Source organism: Echinops telfairi, unplaced genomic scaffold (genome assembly GCF_000313985.2).
Source record: "Echinops telfairi isolate 266 unplaced genomic scaffold, ASM31398v2 ScPeMD7_3533;HRSCAF=4204_0, whole genome shotgun sequence".
Taxonomy (NCBI): domain Eukaryota; kingdom Metazoa; phylum Chordata; class Mammalia; order Afrosoricida; family Tenrecidae; genus Echinops; species Echinops telfairi.
This window is the reverse complement of record NW_022107431.1, coordinates 62,157,105-62,174,992: the sequence shown is the minus strand read 5'-3', so window position 1 is coordinate 62,174,992 and position 17,888 is coordinate 62,157,105. Positions and strand designations below refer to the sequence as shown.

Genomic DNA, 17,888 nt, shown 5'->3' with positions numbered 1-17,888 from the left:
CCCAAATGTTGATTGAAAAGGACCCGCTTTAGATATTTCGAAAACCTCTTTTAGTTCTAACACTAGATTATTTTCACGTGTTCTGACGGGCATTTGAACTTCTAAGAAAATGCAAAGAAACAAAATCTATTCCATATATGTATGTTTTAAGGAATTGAGTCTATAAACATATTCCACTTTTAATATCTCTTTTCTGGGGTTTGGGTATTTTTTTGAGGATAATATTCAAGATCAGATGTTTTTCTTCCATAATAAACTGGGGTAAAGTTCATGGGAATTATTACATTGAGTCGGTAGCAAAAAGGGATACATAATTGTTATTTATGAAGGCTCAACTAAAATACTTTTTTTTGGAGCAAGATGTATGACTGAAGAAAAGCAAATAAATATTAAACACTTTTATGAGCTCATTTTACCTTTCTCCTAAGTCAAACTCTCTAAAGGTTTCCCCTGTGCTGCCATCAGTCATAGTTCGGCTTTCTTCTGTTCTCTTTCTATCTTTAATTCAGTATCAGAATATGAAGTGGCATTGGAACATTAATTTTGCACGCAAATGCTGAAGGGTTCAGAGAAGGGAATAGGAAGCAGAGTACACCCTGTGCCACAGGTAGATTTGCATCTTACCTTCTCCCTGTCTTCAGTCTACAACAATAAAAATAGATACTGGAGTCAATGGAAACCTTCTATCTTATATCTTTGCATCGGTTTTGCAACCAAGCAAGCCTGCGTTTAATTTACCCTCAGTACTTTTCGATGTCTCATTTGGCGCTAGTTTTGAATCCTATGACCCTAGTTTTCCTCACCTAGCACACATATTGTTCCATCACAGTAACAGGCCCGGGTAGTTAATCTAGGGTTTTTGAGCTGGACTTCTCTGGCTTAAATTGTATTGCTCTTGTTTCTAAGATGAGCAGGCTTTTAAGCCTGTTTGTCCCTCAGTTTCCTCATCTATAATAAGATCATAGGACATACTCAATGAAGATAGGTGTAAATGCTCTAGTAGCAATGGTGGTTTGGTATTGCATACGGTGTTAAAATCACTCGATAAGTGATTTATTTTAATAGCGTTTCTGTAAGGATTAAATGATATTATGTATCTTTAGGGCATGACAAAAGATCAATATGGGCTCTTTCATTAGCGATCATGTTTTTTCATATTTAGTAGTTGAAGATACATTACCGCTCAAAGGCAACTATACTTGTTCCAAGTTATATTTAAATTTGTGAAACAAAATGACAACACATGTCACTTTTGTACGCGATCTTCTTCTATTTTATGCATCTGAATAGTATTTGAGTCTTACATGTACAAGATTAGTGGTAAAGTATCTCCTGAGTGACGTTCATGTGTTCAGGCTTTTTCCCACAATTTTGTTTTTTGCGTTTTATGAGCTAATGACTGATATGTATATCATTTGGGAATTTTGGAATAGTATTTTTAACAATGCAAGTGACATTATTAAACTTATCCAGCCATTCTACTGTGGGCAGCAGCAGCAGCAAATGTGGTCAAAGAGGAAAAAAACCTTGAAAGGCAAGAGGGCTAGAGAAGTGGCCATAATTGTTACAATTTGACCCAGAGACCACCAGGAACTTTCTGATTTTCATGCTATCATTGAAGAGAGCCACAGCGCTTTCCCTTTTAATTAAGAAATAAGAAAAACAGAATAGCATCTGCATACAGCCAACGTGAGGCAATGCTGAAGAGCAGTTTAAGCAAAGTCACGTCGATGACCAGGCTCGCACAGGAGCACCTCCGTGAAGACAATCAGTTCTTCATTCGACTTCTAAAAGTAATCTGATTTCTAATTCACATCATAAATTGCAATGAGTCAGCATTTCTATAATGAACACTCCCTGCCCCCAGAAATCTACCATGCCCTGATACAAGTAGTAGGCTAAGCATTTTCATATTGACTATATTTTTAATGGCAGCTCTCATTTAATTTTGTTTATTTGTCACCACATATAAAATAGAAATTGAATAGACTATATGTGCCTCTAGAATACTGCACATTTGGTGAAAATATTATAAAAGAATTGCTTTGTGTATTCATGACCCAAGCCATATGTTATTGGAATGGGGTTTATTATTTCAAAACTGTTCATAACTTTTGCTTTGATGATTAGATTTTATGAGTGGGTAATTACACTTTAGAATCAAGATGCATTACAAATAAGATGTATAATGGATTTTGGACTATGAGCTGTGGAGAGCACCTCAGCTACCTTATCATACAAGAGGGCCTTATTTCCGTAATCACTCCACTAAGATAGTGCTATATTATCTATAAATAGGAGCTTAAGTGGAATTCATTGGGGCATAGGTGAGCTCACTGATGTAGACGATAGTCTTTGGGATTTCTAATTCCTTTTGAATTTCTTCACTTTTTAGTTGCTTCATTTTGGCTAATCTATGTTTTCATATAATGATGAAAATGATAAATTACTAAATAAAAGAGAAAGCATGATCTAGAGTATAATATTTTTTAAAAAAACAATTGATCACAGTAAGAAGAGTTTTGAATATTTAAAGTTCGGCATTGAAAGCAGACCACATTAAAATAATTTTTTACTCCACAAGCATTTTTGGTTCATAAGTAAATTATATTAAATGAATGCAGAAACCAAACAGCTGTGTTAACTTTCTCCAGCATATCTAAAAGTCAATTTTGATGACCTGCAGTCTCTAGGTGAAGATCAGGATTCATTCTGAAGTGTTCCTCAGTCTTTCTTGTGGGTAAGTCTGAACAGTGGCGTTCAGTCCTTAGACAGCCTCACTTTAGGGCCAGAGAGCAGCCCTGGTGGAGTCGTGGTTTCAGGTTGGGCTGCTAACCGCAAGGTCAGCTGTTGGAAACCACCATGCACTGCACAGGAGAGAGACAGAGCTTTCTACTCCCTTAAGGAGTTACAATCTCTGAATCTCATGGGGGAGTCCCACCCTGTCCTGTAGGGTCACAATGGGTTGGCACCCACTAGATAGCAGTGACCCCAAGCTCCTCAGTAATTTATAATAAACTGCAAATACATCATGTGAAGGTGGTTGTGATGAAGAATTTGTTGAGAGTAGGGAATGGTTCAGCCTTTTAACAATGAGTCCATATATTACAATAAAATTAAAGCCCAGGATGAATTTCCAATAAGTCAGATGTTCACAACCTGGGGACTTACTTTACTTACTGAATGTCTCCCAAAGCACAATAATACTGCAGAATTAGAGAATTTTAGAAGCTTAAAATTCAACCTGACATTTTTTTAGACTATATAAAAACTAAGGCCTATAGCTATTCAATGAGCCCGAGGGGTGCTGTTGTTTAAGCATTGGAATCTGTTCCCATAAAGATTTATAGATGAAGAAATCATATCAACTGTTACAATGAGTAGGAATCTACTCAGTGGCTGTGGGCTTGATTGTGTATAGCAAGTAAAGAAATTGACCAAGTTCACATAGCCATATAGCCAAACATCTCTTGGGATAAACAGAATTTCACTTTATGGCTAGACAAACTTCTTTCTGTCTCCTACCTTTTACTATTTCTTGTTCACTACAAGGCAGCATATTTTTATAAGATACAGAATATTTTGGTATATATTCATAGAAAATGTTATTGAAAAAAATTATTAAACTGTGAAGCTATTGTTTCTTGACATAATCTTCATGTAGGCCTATACAATGTTAAGCCAAAAAGTATTGCTACTAGTTTTCCAGTTCACACATGCAGAGGTTTACTCCTAACAAAACGTATTGTAACCTGTTTCTGAGATTAGTAGGTGGCTGCAGACAAGTCTCTCAGTCATGCACTTAACTTTCATTAAGGGGACCTTCAAAAAAAAGACACATTTTGTTCCATGGAAACAACCAATTTTGAGATCAGGCTTAATATTAAAATTTTAACACAACTCAAGTGGTCACCTTCCCAAAGCGTTGAATCATTTTAAGAGAAAGGTTGGGAAGATGTCAAAGAGGTGTCATAAAAGGGAAGACTGTCAATTTCGATGAATAGAGACATTGTGGCTAACGTCCAGAAGCTGCTAGGAGAAGATTGTGCAATTCCCTGGATGAAATGGCTGCTGAAGTTGGGATCTCCTGCAGTTCGGTATTTTCTGCAGTGGATATCCGCCTGAAAACAACTTTTGAATAGACGTGTGTCAGAGTGGTGGGCAAAGATCAGCCAGAGAAACAAATGGATCTTTCTGCAAATCTCTTATGGAAGGTTGAAACTAATGAAGACGGTTTTAGGGAATAATCTTGGGTTTACCAATATGATCCAGACAATAAGGGGATTTGCCGGGCCAATTAAATTTAGGAGAAGGTGAGAGAATTTCAGTCTGCCTTCCGCGTGTACAGGCTTAGATGGAAGATATGTCCAGAAACAATTGTTTGTCACTGCTCAATCTTTTTGCTGAATGTCTGTTTCGATGGTTTGGTCACCATGCTTTTTGACTTGCCCTCCTGTACTTGGAAAGCCAGAGCTTCCACCACTACCTTTTCCCTGCCTGGAGCTTTGGTGCCATAGTGTGCGAGGAGTTGGGCTGCTAACCACAAAGTCCTCAGCTCCAAAGAGCCAGCTGCTCTGCAGGAGAAAGAGTCTTTCTACCTTGTTAAAGAGTTACAGTGTGGGAGACCCCCTGGGGCAATGCTACCCTATTGCTCTGAGTAGGAATTGACTTCATGGCCATGCATTTGAGTTTGACCTTTCCCTGGAGAATTCTGTGGTTTTCAGATTTCACCATCTCAAACTGGTCATTTCGGCTTCCGAGAGAGGTTCCAATCATATTCCTTTTCAATGTTATTTGAATTTGGAGACTACAGGGAGTTGGAAGGGACAAGGTCATAATAGTATGAGCAGATGGGATATGTCTGCTACCCTTGGAGTATGAGTAAGTATTGCTGTGAGGGGAAAAAGTGTCTCAGTATAACTTTCCTGGATTTTATCTTACCAGCACAGTTTCCCAAAAAGCATCCTCAGAATAAGCCCATGTGCTTGTCCCGTGTCCTCAAAGACGACCCAGCAAGACTATTCCTCGGGGACTCTGAAAAGTCTTCAGACACTTCTGACCTGACCCCTCTGACTTTTATTAATCTTTGAGGTCTTCTTAACCTTCATTAAAATGCCTGATCTGTCTAAAAACTGTTGTTTTATGTGGGGTAGAATTCTAATGAATTTTTTGCAAAGCTTCAATGATTTGGGAAGTTGTCTCCCTGAGTTTTGTTAAACATTCATTCACCTTGACCTCAAAATCAATTTTCCAGGGCAAAAAGTAATGCATTTTTTAAGACACTGAGTGAGACTAAAACAAGTGTATTACTGAAAGAACTAGTCTGCTGCCATTCATTGACCACCGAGGAATGCAAAAAAAAGCTTTGTTTCAAATAAGCCAGGGCCCGTGTAACTGGAGCCTAGTAGCAGCTTCGTAACTTACCCTCATTCCTGCCAGGTGCCTCTCAGTTTTCACATACATCTTGTGTATACATCAAATATGTATATTTGATAATTGCACATATGCATTTATCTACTTATCACTGTGCATATAAATGGATATATGAATGGATATATGAATGTATATGGGGACTATTATCCAATAATGAAATGAACTATTTGGTTAGTTGTTAGATCAACATGAACACATTTTAATGACTTTGTCTTTTAAAGAAGTTATATACAAGGAGATGAAATTATGCCAAGGATGTTTCTTAAGATATTTGCCATTATTCATATGAAATTATTCTCTGAACACGTGGAATCCATGGGATGGTAATTAAGCTGAATGACACTTCACTTTAAAATGGGTCTTTAGACATATTTTAAAATGTAATGTATTCCTCATGATAATTCAATAAATAAAGAGCCCACGGTTCAGCACAGAAAGCAAGTAACCTCTCCTGGAGATGGAGCAAGGTAGCTCAGACTGAAACAGAATGCCCCCTGCCACCGTCATGCTGGGCTCCTTCAGTAGAAACTCATTTACGTTGTCTTAGATTTTCTTTCAGCTTTGACATAGTACAGAATATGCCTTATGTTCCATACTCCATAAAACTTTTGAAGCCATATTTACCAAGCAAGATGTATATGCTCATCACCAGTCAATCTATGCATATATAACTAGTTCTCCAAAAGCCCTGGTGGTGTAGTGGGTGACGTGTTGGGTTGCTGACTACAGAGCCAGCAATGGGAAACCCCTAGCTGCTCCGTGGGAGAAAGCGGAGACTATACATATACATATAGTCTCAGAGACCCTCGGGGCAGTATACTCTGTCCTATAGGGTAGCTACAAGTCAGAATCCACTGGAAAGCAGTGAGCTTGGCTTTCTGATTTTAATGCACCATGACATTAATAATATTAATTATGACTAACACAGACAACACGTCTAGCATGCTTTGTGCTCATAGCTCGTTTAGTCTTTCTAAGATTCTTATGGTTAATGAGAAAGGGTTTGCACTGTAGGCCCCGGGGAAGGGACTGGAGACCATGCCCTGTCTGAGTTGTTGGCCCCGGGGACAAGTGTTGGAGGGGCATCTCGCTCCTTCTACACATGCCAGCTACCATTTAAAGACATTTCGTAACCTGTGCAAGCCTCCAGTATATGGTGAGCTTGGGATTCAAAGCCAGGCTCTTACTTCCCTAGACCAAATTTCCCTCTATCTCATCAATCCTGTTAATATTTATAGAAATTAAATCTATTTCTTTTTTAAAAATCATTTTATTGGGGGCTCATACAATGCTTCTCACAATCCATGCATACTTATCTAGAAGAGAAAAATGTGGAAATTTGTCTAACCCTAGAAACTGTCAAAAGATTATCCTATAAAACTTTTTTAAAAGCCGTTTTTAAAATGGAATGACCGAAGGGGTGTAATGCTCTTAGAATGAATCCACATGCTTCAGAGACACTCAGTTGAAGGAAACAGCTCACTGTACAGTCCGTGAGTTTGCCGTGTTCTGTATGGGAGAGATCCTGTCTTAGGGTCTCCAAGGCTTCCATATATCCTAACTCTTCAGAATGCTGAGAGGACATAGATTTAGTTACAACAAATGGACCTTCTAAAACCAATCTTATTTCCTAATTGTTTTATATTTTTAAAAATCTTTTACTTTCTATTAGATTTTTAAAAAATAGTCTATCTGTTTCCTACTAATGAAGAGCAGTGCTATTAGCCTACTCCTTCTCGCACTGTGAAGAAGATCCAAGAAACTAGGTGCGGGGTCTGCCTGAAAGCAACTTTCTAAAGGTAGTGTCCGGAGTATTTCCATTTGGTTGGTCGAATGAGCTGTTTTTGTTGAACAGGGTTTGGGGGCATCAGCTTACCTCACAGGACAAGCCAGAAAAGCCCTGGGGACAATCACATTTTTCTATCAGGTGGACTGGAGGAGTCGCTGCTGTTACACGTCCTTGTTCAGCCACTTCCATTGAGATTTCAGAAATCCTAGACACAGTAAGCAGAGTAACAGTCACATCTGTACATCAAGAGCACTTGAACTCCTATAGAAATAATCTAGGTCTCTTTCTTTTTTTCTTTTGTCATGACACTTAAACTTGTTGTCATGCTTTGACACTGTTGGAATTTCAGGAGCTTAAATTCCAGGCCTTAGTGTTTCATGTTTGTTTCTTCAAATGTTGAGCTTATACATTAGCAAAATATCCATGTAAGTCTTTAGACTATAGTAAATTAGATGTCTGATATCCTGATGAAAAGTTTATAATAAGATTTTTTTTCTTTATAAAATGCAAGTGGCTTCAGGTAGACAAGGCCAATTAATTACACATTTATATTCTTTTGAACAAACAGATAACCCTTGGTTACTGCCCATTAGAACATCTCAGATAGCAGGGAAGGCCTTTTTAATTACTGCCCTATCCACTGTCTTCTTCTGTAGTGTCTGAGTGCCCTTTCCAGAACTTTGAAAGCCAAGTTTGAATAGAATCTAACAATAGCTACCTCTTTGGAGCCTAATGGAACTTTTCAAATTAGTATTTTGTAAATGCTATCAAACAAAGTAACCTAACACATCCTTCTCACTGGCCAAAAAATTGCTAACAAAAATAATTATTCACCTGAAAATTGTTGATACCCTTTGCTATTCATTTGAATTTATGCATTAAAAATATATGCAGTCCATAAACTCAGACTATTTCATGACTGACTAACTGGGACATGAAAATGTTCAGCAAATAAACTTTTAAATGAGACAATGAATAGTTTCGCTTCAATAAAAGTCACCTCCAATAGCTGAAGAGTTTGAATCATAAACTTTATAGCAAGCATAGGCAGATCTTATTGAAACTGAACTATGAATGTACGTTCTGGTTTCACAGCATAGTCATGTGCATGGAGAATCCTACAGAAGACACACATTCGGTTAAGCTTCATGTTCCCTTCTCCCCTCCTCGTAGTACCCATATTGATAGTGAGCTGTTTACAAATGCCTTCCCTTCTGCACTGAGACTCTGCCCTTCCGTTCGCCTGGACTTGCTGCTGGAGTCAGAAAGTCACTTGGTGTTTGTGGACAAGTGGACTCCGTGGGCCTCTCCGCACTATTCGTTAGCCAACGAGATACCAGTGTCAGCGTCCTTTCGCACAAGACTTTGCACACCATCAGTAAGGGGCGAAAAAAGCAAGTGAAACTTGCATGGTGACAGTGGCAGGTATTTCTACAATACACTTTTCTTAGCACATTCGACAGGAACAGTTGGCTTCTATTTAATTGCATGCAAGAGATATTTCCTTCAAACAAATGTGTAAGAAACAAATGTTCAAAGGCAGAGGAAAATGCCAATATTACAAAATGCAAAAAGTCTGAATCTCAAGCTACATGTACTAGTATAATACTTCTAAACTATTTAAAATGTCTATCTCAATAAATGAGGAAGCTTAATAACTTTGGGGAGAATGATAAATATGTACATATATTTATACTTATATAAATATATTGTCTTGAACAATTAAGGGTTGACTTCATAAATTCCTTTTTCTTATTGCTCTTGGGTCATGATTATAGTTTTTACTGAATTTAGAGGAAAAAGTGATAACATACGTGTTTCACAATGTTTTGAAGCCCCATTGTACGTCTTATTTATTCTAAACCTTTAAAATGGGCCACTTAAACCAAAGGTATTAGGGTTTGTGAGGGAGATAAGTAAGGTGGTAAGGTACTTATTGGGAAACAAAGGAAGTATCACAGTTTAGAATACATAAAAATAAACAAAAAATGCGTAACTAAAATGTTTCTAATAGATTCAGAAACAAATGTCCTGTGTACCACCATATTCTTATTGTAGTATATTTGTACACAATATATTTTCATAATTATAAAGTTATCTATTATCCTCTACGAAGTGCAAACTTACTTTGGCTTCTGCCACTTGACTCACACTTGATATTCTAAAATAAATTCACATTGTGGTTGACAGTATAATATTTTTGTTATATACTTTTTTGTTATTTCACATATAATAATCTATTACTAGTGATAGATGTGAAAATGAAACTAAAATAATATAGTTTTGAAGGTGAATTTTAGCCCTTGATTTTAATGTTCTGTTTTTATGAGCCATAAAGTCAAATATCATTGCACATTCAGTACATCACAGGAAAACATCTTTCTAGCACTCTTGGCTCTAGGTAGAGATCCATCTGACATAAGCAATGATTATACTTCATTGTTTATCATATGAATCCAGCTTGAATTTCTAGAAGTCTACTATGGATATACTGCCTCATCCGTTTTAGAATTATCTTAGCAAAATTTTACTTGTGTGTGATAGCAATGATATTGTTCAACAATGTCTGCATTCAATTGGATTACTTATTTACATCTGCATATTTCCTCATTTTATCTCATTGAGTGAATTTTCATTTATATTCAAAGAACTTGGCCATGTGTGCTTAGTGATTTTTTAATTCTATATTTGTAATGTTTTCCTGCTGCTAACTCCTTTATTCATGGTCTATAACCATGCTCGATGATTTCAAGTTAAACCACCATCTCTTGGCGACTTTTTTTTTTGTAAGTATACAGGTGTTTTATTCACAGCCATTTCTTGACTTTTAAAACTTATCTTCTTTCTTTCTTTTCCATCCACTCTTTAAAACCTTGAGAATGTTCCTTCTCCAGGATTCCCCTGAAATTGTTATTGTCACCAACGTAGTGCTAATGCCATGTTCAACGGATCTCATTTTAGCTAGTTTACTTTCCAAAACACCAAACACACTGCCATTGAGTCATTGTTGACTCCTAGCGACCCCCTGTGGGTGTCTGAGACTGTAACTGTTTAAGGGAGTAAAAAGCCCAATCGTTCTCCCATGGAGCTGCTGGTGATTTTGTCCTGCTGACCATGTGGATCGCAGCCCAACTCATAACCATTACACCATGAGGGCTCTTTTGAGTCACGTGATAATAATGAATAATTATTTCTTGAAGTGTTCTCAGTTTGGGCCAAAGAAACTGCATTCATCCTTCATAATCTTCTGTGCTCATTTCAGTCTTTTGATATTTCTTCTTTAAGAGTCTTTAAACATTGGTGTTCTCCACACTATTCTCTACTTGGTGATCTTATCTGATTATTTAACACCAGATACCTCAAATTGTCTGACAACTGTCAGATATAGATTTATCCCTAACCTGTCAGCATAGTTTTAGGCTTTATTATCATCGCTCCTTTATAGCAATTCCCAATTATTTCTCATAATGTTGTATGAAAAATGGAAACGTGGTATGGCATACTGTGAGTAAAATGATGGGACTGTTATCGTTTGGAGAAGATTGATCCAACTGGGCTCTGCCTGGTTCCCACAAGAGTTCATTTAAATAAGGCCCTTACTCAGTACTTATGGCACAATCACTAACAATCTGTCCCATAGAACACTAATATCCCAATTTTTGCCTGGCATCTAAAACCCACTTTGCGTACAGCATATTCAGTAGTTTTCTCATCTTGATTCTCATCCTCTTTTCCTCTTTTGATGATTAGTACTAATTTTGACTCAGTGATCTCTAAGGCATCCTTGACTTATCTTTTACCATGAAGTTCGAAAACCAACCATTTCTAAATCATTCTTGGCTGATGGATCTCCCTCGTAATCTATTATAATAATGTAGATTTTTAGAATTGTTGGTACCTGCTTTGTCGCATGACATTTCCATAAGTGGCCTTGATAAGAATATAATGAATATCATATAGTATATCCAAGAAGTCTTCACGGGTCACAGTCCGACTGATTTGAGGATCATCGCCATAATATTTCCATTCTCTCTGTGAACAAGACAAGAAACTACTCTGACACAACGGAATACAAAACGATTGGAATTCTTCCAACACTATTAATAACCTTACCTCTGTCATTTCAATTTCATGCCTTGTCAACTGACCAATTAAAGGAGCAACCGTGTGCCTGGTGATGATCCTAGCATGAGAAGGGGTGCCACCACGAATGATCACTTGAGGTTTATAGGTCGTGAAACCTGTTTCTTCCCGAGCCTCAAAGTAGATCGCATACTTGAGTTTGCCACCGTAGGCCATCAACTAGCAAAATGCAGTAAGGAGTGGTGAATTAGTGAATTTTGCAAGGGGCATACTCCCAGAAACAGAGTTCACTTTGCTCTCATGTGACTTTGAAGTTTCTTTGCTTACCTTCTTTCCTTCAAATTGTTCTGGAAGTTTCCAATAAAATGGTTCTAAACGGAGATCTTGTCTCACCAGATCCATGCGTGCAACGATTTCTGGGGGCTGAGAAGCAATGCCCTTGGTGGTTGTGTGCTGCAGCGCTTCATCCACCAGTGGCAGGATGGTCTGCTTAGGGCTCAGTGTTACCTGCATGTGAGCAAGGCATAAGAGAGGCTGAGCTCAAGTCTTTTGCGGACCAGTGGGAGGATGTCTTGAAAGGCGTATGCAACTCCTCTCCCTCTGGTGATGAACTGTTCTCACAAGTGATAGAACTCACCCAGGGTGAGCATGTGAAGCCAGTGGATAAGCCTTTCCATTGTGAAGCCATATGGAGAATGAAAGCAAAAATAAGCATTCTCCTCCCCTAAAATCCACTGCATTCCTGAGGCTGGTTAGCATAAATGTGCAAAGCCTTTTGCTTGTTCCGACTGCATTAACACATGTCAACAGTCATGCATTAGTTCTTGGACTCTCCAGGGGGCAGCTTGTTCCCATCCCAAAGCATGATGCTTTTTTTTTTTTTAACAGTAATTACCTATTTTCACTTGACATCTACTACCTTATCACCAATAAATAAACTATGGTTAGGGAAGAATTCTGCAAAGGCATCTACCCCAACTGTGTAATGGCAGGTTTACCTTTCCTAAATGGGTGCCAGAAAAAAAGTTGCTTAAATGTTTTGCCATTTCCTTCCATCCTCAGTGCCATAGTGAAAGGCATCAGCAGGCACTGACATTAAGCCATTACATGGCTCAGTAGCTCCTTACTCACCCTGGTAAGGATCAGTCCTTTTGCTTCAGAGCACTGAGAAGTAGCCCCAAAGCAATAGCAGCTGCTGCAGCCCAGGGGGTTCTTGGCTTCAAGTCCAAAGTTGCCTGGCCGGCACCTGTCACAGTGAACACCTTCCACATTCCTCTGTAAGCAGGCAAAAGGCAGGCGTATTTAGAGCAAAGTTATGAGGGAAATGAACTTTAGAAGAAATAACAGGAACACATTTTCTATATCATTTTCGATGGTAGAAAACAAAGTCAGACAAGTGAAAGTTGAGCATTCAACTTACATCTCCCATGGCAGTTTGTGGTTAATGTTACTGCTATAAACCCATAGGCCTCCAATATGACTTATTTATAAATGTGTGTATTGCTAAGGATATTGCATACTGCTTTTGAAATATAAGTGTGACATTTCCTACAATTCTACTGTGAGCAATATTAAAGACTTTTGAGAATTTCAGAAGGAAAAATATTGATTCCTAGAAATAACAGTGCTTTCAAACAGAAGGTTATAATATCTATGTATGTGTTATTATAAAGAGTCCATGGGTAGGACAAACAATGAAGTGTTGACTAACAGCCCAAAGGTTGCCAGTTCAAATCCTCTCAGAGGAACCTTGGGAAAGGCCTTGACAATCAGCTTCCTAGAGGTTAAAGCCTTGAAGACCCTCTGGCGTAGGAGGACTGCACACAGTAGGTCCCTGTGGATTGGAGTTACGGTCGGAATCGCTGTTGTGAGTTGGCGGCTAATAACAACAGTGCTATATTGACGGAGAGAGAGGACCAAAGTCTCACTACTGGTGGATGAGCCGATTCGGAATTATAACAACCCTGTAGGGCGAACTTGAACTTCTCCAGAGGGTCTCCAAGGCCCCTGTCTCTGCAGAAGCACACCGTCACCTCTGCCTTTTTCTCTTGAGGAGCAGTGGGTAGGTTCAAACTATTGACCTTTCACTTAGCAGCCAAGAGCTTACTTACTGTGCTTGTTACTAATATGTGAAAGTATATGAGCAACACACATAAACACACACGTTTTTATTAACTGTCATCGTCAGCCCGGCTCATGTAACACCGCATGTTTCACAGAACGTCTTCCTCATCACCAGGCCCTTCCGGAAAGCCCCTGGCTGGGTGCAGACCGACACACTGCTGGTTACCAGCCAAGTGTAAAATGCTTGTGCCACACAGCGTCTTCTATCCACACATGATATCTATCTTGCATAATTGCAATTTAAAAGGCTCCAATCCAGAAGGGTACTTTAAAAAAAATGACTGGCGCCCTTCTTTGATGGCGGGCACTGCTGTTTTCTTAACTATCCAGGACACATTCATAACCAGGACCCAGGTTTATCTTCCAGTTTTCCCCAGCCCTTTCTGCATAGACTTTATCTGAAAAGATAATTTGACGCAGTGTTAACTGTATTTATTCTGGATTGATTTTTCTCAGAAATATCTAAGGAGAAAACATTCCTCTTATCCTTTTTAATTGGCTGTTTTCCTACATCATTTCACAATTATTAATGAGGGCTGCAATTTGCAGATAGTCACTGTTTTCCATGCCGGTGTTTATCAGTGATGGAATTTTACAGAACGTTCACAGCAGTAAATATATTTTTCAGTGTACAGTGATTGCAGTTTAATTTAGCACCCTCCCCGCCCCCATTTAAACTTTGCTATTTAGCAGTGATTTCCCTGATGGTATTTTAAAGAACTGTCTCCCCTCTCACCCAGATTTTTCTTGTTTAAGCAAAATAAATACATAAAGAGAAATAATCTCATTTAAATAATCCATGGAAAACATATAATTTCTATCAATTAAAATAATGGATGGATTTTGGTTAAATATAAATTCTTAAAAAGCAGTGTTTAGCTGCACACCAATGAATATACGTGTGTGTTTACATATATATGAAAGCTAGCTAGTATTGATTTATAATTTGTTTTTCTATTTAGTTCATGGAAGCATATTGAACACGGAATGAAGTCCCATGGGCGTCTTTGACACAGAACTGCGAAGGGGCCCCTTTGCTGGATTTGGCAGTGCTACCTTGCAAGTACACTGGCCCGTCTGATCGAGACATGAGCATTGCTTAGCGTCGGTGTCACAGGTCGTGCCCTCCGTTCCAGGCAGGAAGCAGTCACAGATATCACAGTGAGGGTAATTCCAGTGGCCACGGTTGCACTCTGTACATTTTGATCCAGAGAACTTTGGATGACATTTGCATTGGCCTGTGTGTACATTGCATTGGAAATCAAGGGATCCTACCAAACTGCAGTTGCAAACCTAAGAGAAGATAAAACAGCAAGTATTAACACAATTTCACTGGGAACAACATTTTGCTTTTATTATTTCTATTCTTCTATTAAGCAAATATGAGCTAAACAAGTATTGTATGCTTTCCATTAGTCTAGTCTGAGTCACTTGGAACACATCATAACACAAAAATTGATGGTCAATTTGTGAAACTAGATGAGAATCTAGTAGCCCCCACAACTCCTTATCTATCAGCTTCTCATGTTATGGTGGCTTGTGTGTCGCTGCTAGTGACTACTCCATCACTGAAAGCTATGTCACTGATATTTCAAATGCTAGAAGAGTCACCCACAGTGAACAGGTTTCACTCAGAAAAGCTTCTAAACTAAGAACAGACTACCAAGAAGGAATTGATTGCTCACTCCTGAGGAATTAGCTACTAAAAACCTTATGTATGACATCAAAAATATCAGATACTGAGGACCTACTAGACAGAAGCAAACATTTGTCAGATATAGAGCCAGAAGATGAGCATCTCCAGTCAGAAGGCACTCACAATAGGACAGCGGAAGAGCTGCCTTTTCCAAATAAAGTAGACCTTAGTGACGTGGATGGAGTAAGTCCCATGAGAACAAAACCTTTGGGACCTTCATTTGTTGATGGAGCATGACTCAAAATGAAGAGAAACATACAAACACCAACTAATAATTGAAATACGGAATGTACTAAGTCTGAAACTAGATGTCGATAAAAATGAAAAGAAATAACGTTTGAGATCCTTGGTGTTAATGAGCTGAAATGGACTGGTATTGACCATTTTGAATAAGAAAATCATATATCATTCCTATGCTGGGAATGATGTAGTCTAAGAGAGGATTACATCTCTCCACATTCATGGAAATCCAATACAACTATTATTTACATTTATGTGCCAACCACTGAAACCAATGATGAAGGAATGGAAGAATTCTACTAATGTCTTCAGTCTGAAATTGATCAAACAATCAAGATGCATCCATAATTATTTATGGCCGGAATGCAAAAGCTAAGAACACAGAGGAAGTAATAGTCGTTGGAAAAGATGGTCTTGGCGATAGAAACAAAGGTGGAGATCTCGGGACAGAATTTTGTAAAACAAATGGCTTGTTCATAGCAAATATCTTTTCTTCAGCAACACAAAAGATAAGCATATACATGTCTTCTCCAGATGGAGTACACAGAAATCAAATCAACGACATCTGTGGGAAGAGATGACGGAGATAGTCAATCTTAACAGCAAACATTACACAAGGGCTGATTGTGGAACAAACCAACAGTTGCTCATATGTAAATTCAGGATGAAGCTGAGGAAAATTTTAAAAGCCCACAAGAGCCAAAAATGAGTTTGAGTTTATCCCTCCTGAACCTCAGGAACATCTCAAGAACAGATTTGATGCATTGAACACCAATGACAGAAGATCTGATGAGCTGCAGGAAGACAGCAAGAACATTACTTATGAAGGAAGCAAAAGGTTATTTTAAAAGACAGGAAAGAAATAAAAGATCAAGTGTGTGTTAGTCTGGGTAGACTAAAGAAACAAATTCAGAGACATTCATATGTGTATAAGGAAGAGGCTTATATAAAGAGTAATTGTACATTAAGAAAACATCCCATCCCAATCTAGATCAAGTCCATAAATCCTATATTAGGCCATATGTCCAATACCAATTTATAAAGTCCTCTTCAGACTTACGAAACACATGCAACGATGCCAAATGCAGGAAGATCACAGGTGAGTGGGTGCTAGGTCTTGTGGATCCAGTAGTGTTGTAAGCATCTCACCGCTGGCAGGGGTCTCTACGTGGTTCCTCCAGCCCAGGACACTAGCCTAGTTCCATGTGTCTTTACAGCTGCAATGTCTCCCAGGGAGTGTGTGTCCTGCCTCCAGAGAGCTATTTACCTCCTTAGCACCTCCAAAGGAGGTCATCAAGCTATGACCCGATTGACAGTCTAGACCCCACCCCTTCACTCTCAATCCTCTCAAATTGACAACAGATTATGTAACTACAAAGTGATGTCAGAAGAGACTCTGAAACTTGCTCTTAATCATGGAGTAGCTAAGGCAAATGAAAGGAATGATGAAGTCAAAGAACTGAAAAGAAACTTTTAAAGGGCAGCTCGAGAAGACATACTAAAAATTTATAATGAAAAGAACCTTAGTTAGAAAACAAAAAAACAAAAACAAACTCAGCATGTCTTAAATTGAAAGAACTACAGAAAGAATTCAAGCTTTGGATTGCAAGATTGAAGGTTCTATGGACAAAATATTGAATGACTTATGAAACATCCCATGTAGATGGAATGAATACACAAAATCACTAGACCAAAAATAACTAGTCAATATCCCCCCATTTCAGGTACTAAAAGAACATTCCACCACAGGTACTGAAGGAAGAAATTCAAGCTGCACTTAAAGTCCAAGCCAAAAACAAGGCTCCAGGAATTGATGGAATACTAATCAATATGTTTCAACAAGCTGATCAAACACTGGAAGCATTCTCATTTGTCCATGCCAGGAAATTTGGAAGACTGATACTTGGGAAACTGGAAGAGATCCAAATTTGTACCCAATCCAAAGAAAGGTGACCCAACTGAATGCTCAAATTATAGAACAATATCACTAATATTACATGCAAGTAAAATTTTGCTGAACAGCATCCAACAAAGTTTGCAATACTACATTGCTGGGGAGCTGCTGGATTTTGGCTGGATTCAGAACAGAATGTGGAACAAGGTGAATCATTGCTGATCCCAGATGGATTTTGACTGAAAGTAGAGAATACCAGAAAGATGTTTACTTCGGACTTTTAACTGTGTGGCTCATAACAAACTATTGATACCCTCGAGAATGGGAATTCCAGAACACATTATTGTGCTCATGCAGAACTTGTACAGAGATCAAGAAGGAGTTGTGGGAAATGCTCATGGGAACAGCAGTCGAGAGACCAAACAATGCATTACATCAGGTCAATCTGCTGTCCAAGTGTTGAAAAGCAAGGGTATTTCTTATTTTTTTTTTTTTTGAGAAAATGTCTTCCTTTTTTATTTATTTATTTTAACATTTTATTAGGGGCTCATACAACTGTTATCCCAATCCATACACACATCAATTGTGTAAAGCGCATTGTACACCATTTCTCAAAACATTTTCTCTCC

The 17,888-nt window shown here is 38.4% G+C and overlaps 1 protein-coding gene across 6 annotated transcripts in view; it reads right to left on the bottom strand.

The window, feature by feature from the left end:
• Window positions 1–17,888, bottom strand: part of LAMA2 (laminin subunit alpha 2) — a 671,264-nt gene that overhangs the window by 206,040 nt on the left and 447,336 nt on the right. For all 6 annotated transcript variants that reach the window (XM_045294657.1, XM_045294659.1, XM_045294658.1 and 3 more), the window contains 6 exons: window positions 14,486–14,722; window positions 12,437–12,580; window positions 11,633–11,812; window positions 11,336–11,524; window positions 11,121–11,254; window positions 7,310–7,427 (listed from right to left, as the gene is read on the bottom strand). In XM_045294657.1, coding sequence (XP_045150592.1) covers window positions 7,310–7,427; window positions 11,121–11,254; window positions 11,336–11,524; window positions 11,633–11,812; window positions 12,437–12,580; window positions 14,486–14,722 — 1,002 coding nt within the window. The remainder of the gene's footprint in view (window positions 1–7,309; window positions 7,428–11,120; window positions 11,255–11,335; window positions 11,525–11,632; window positions 11,813–12,436; window positions 12,581–14,485; window positions 14,723–17,888) is intronic.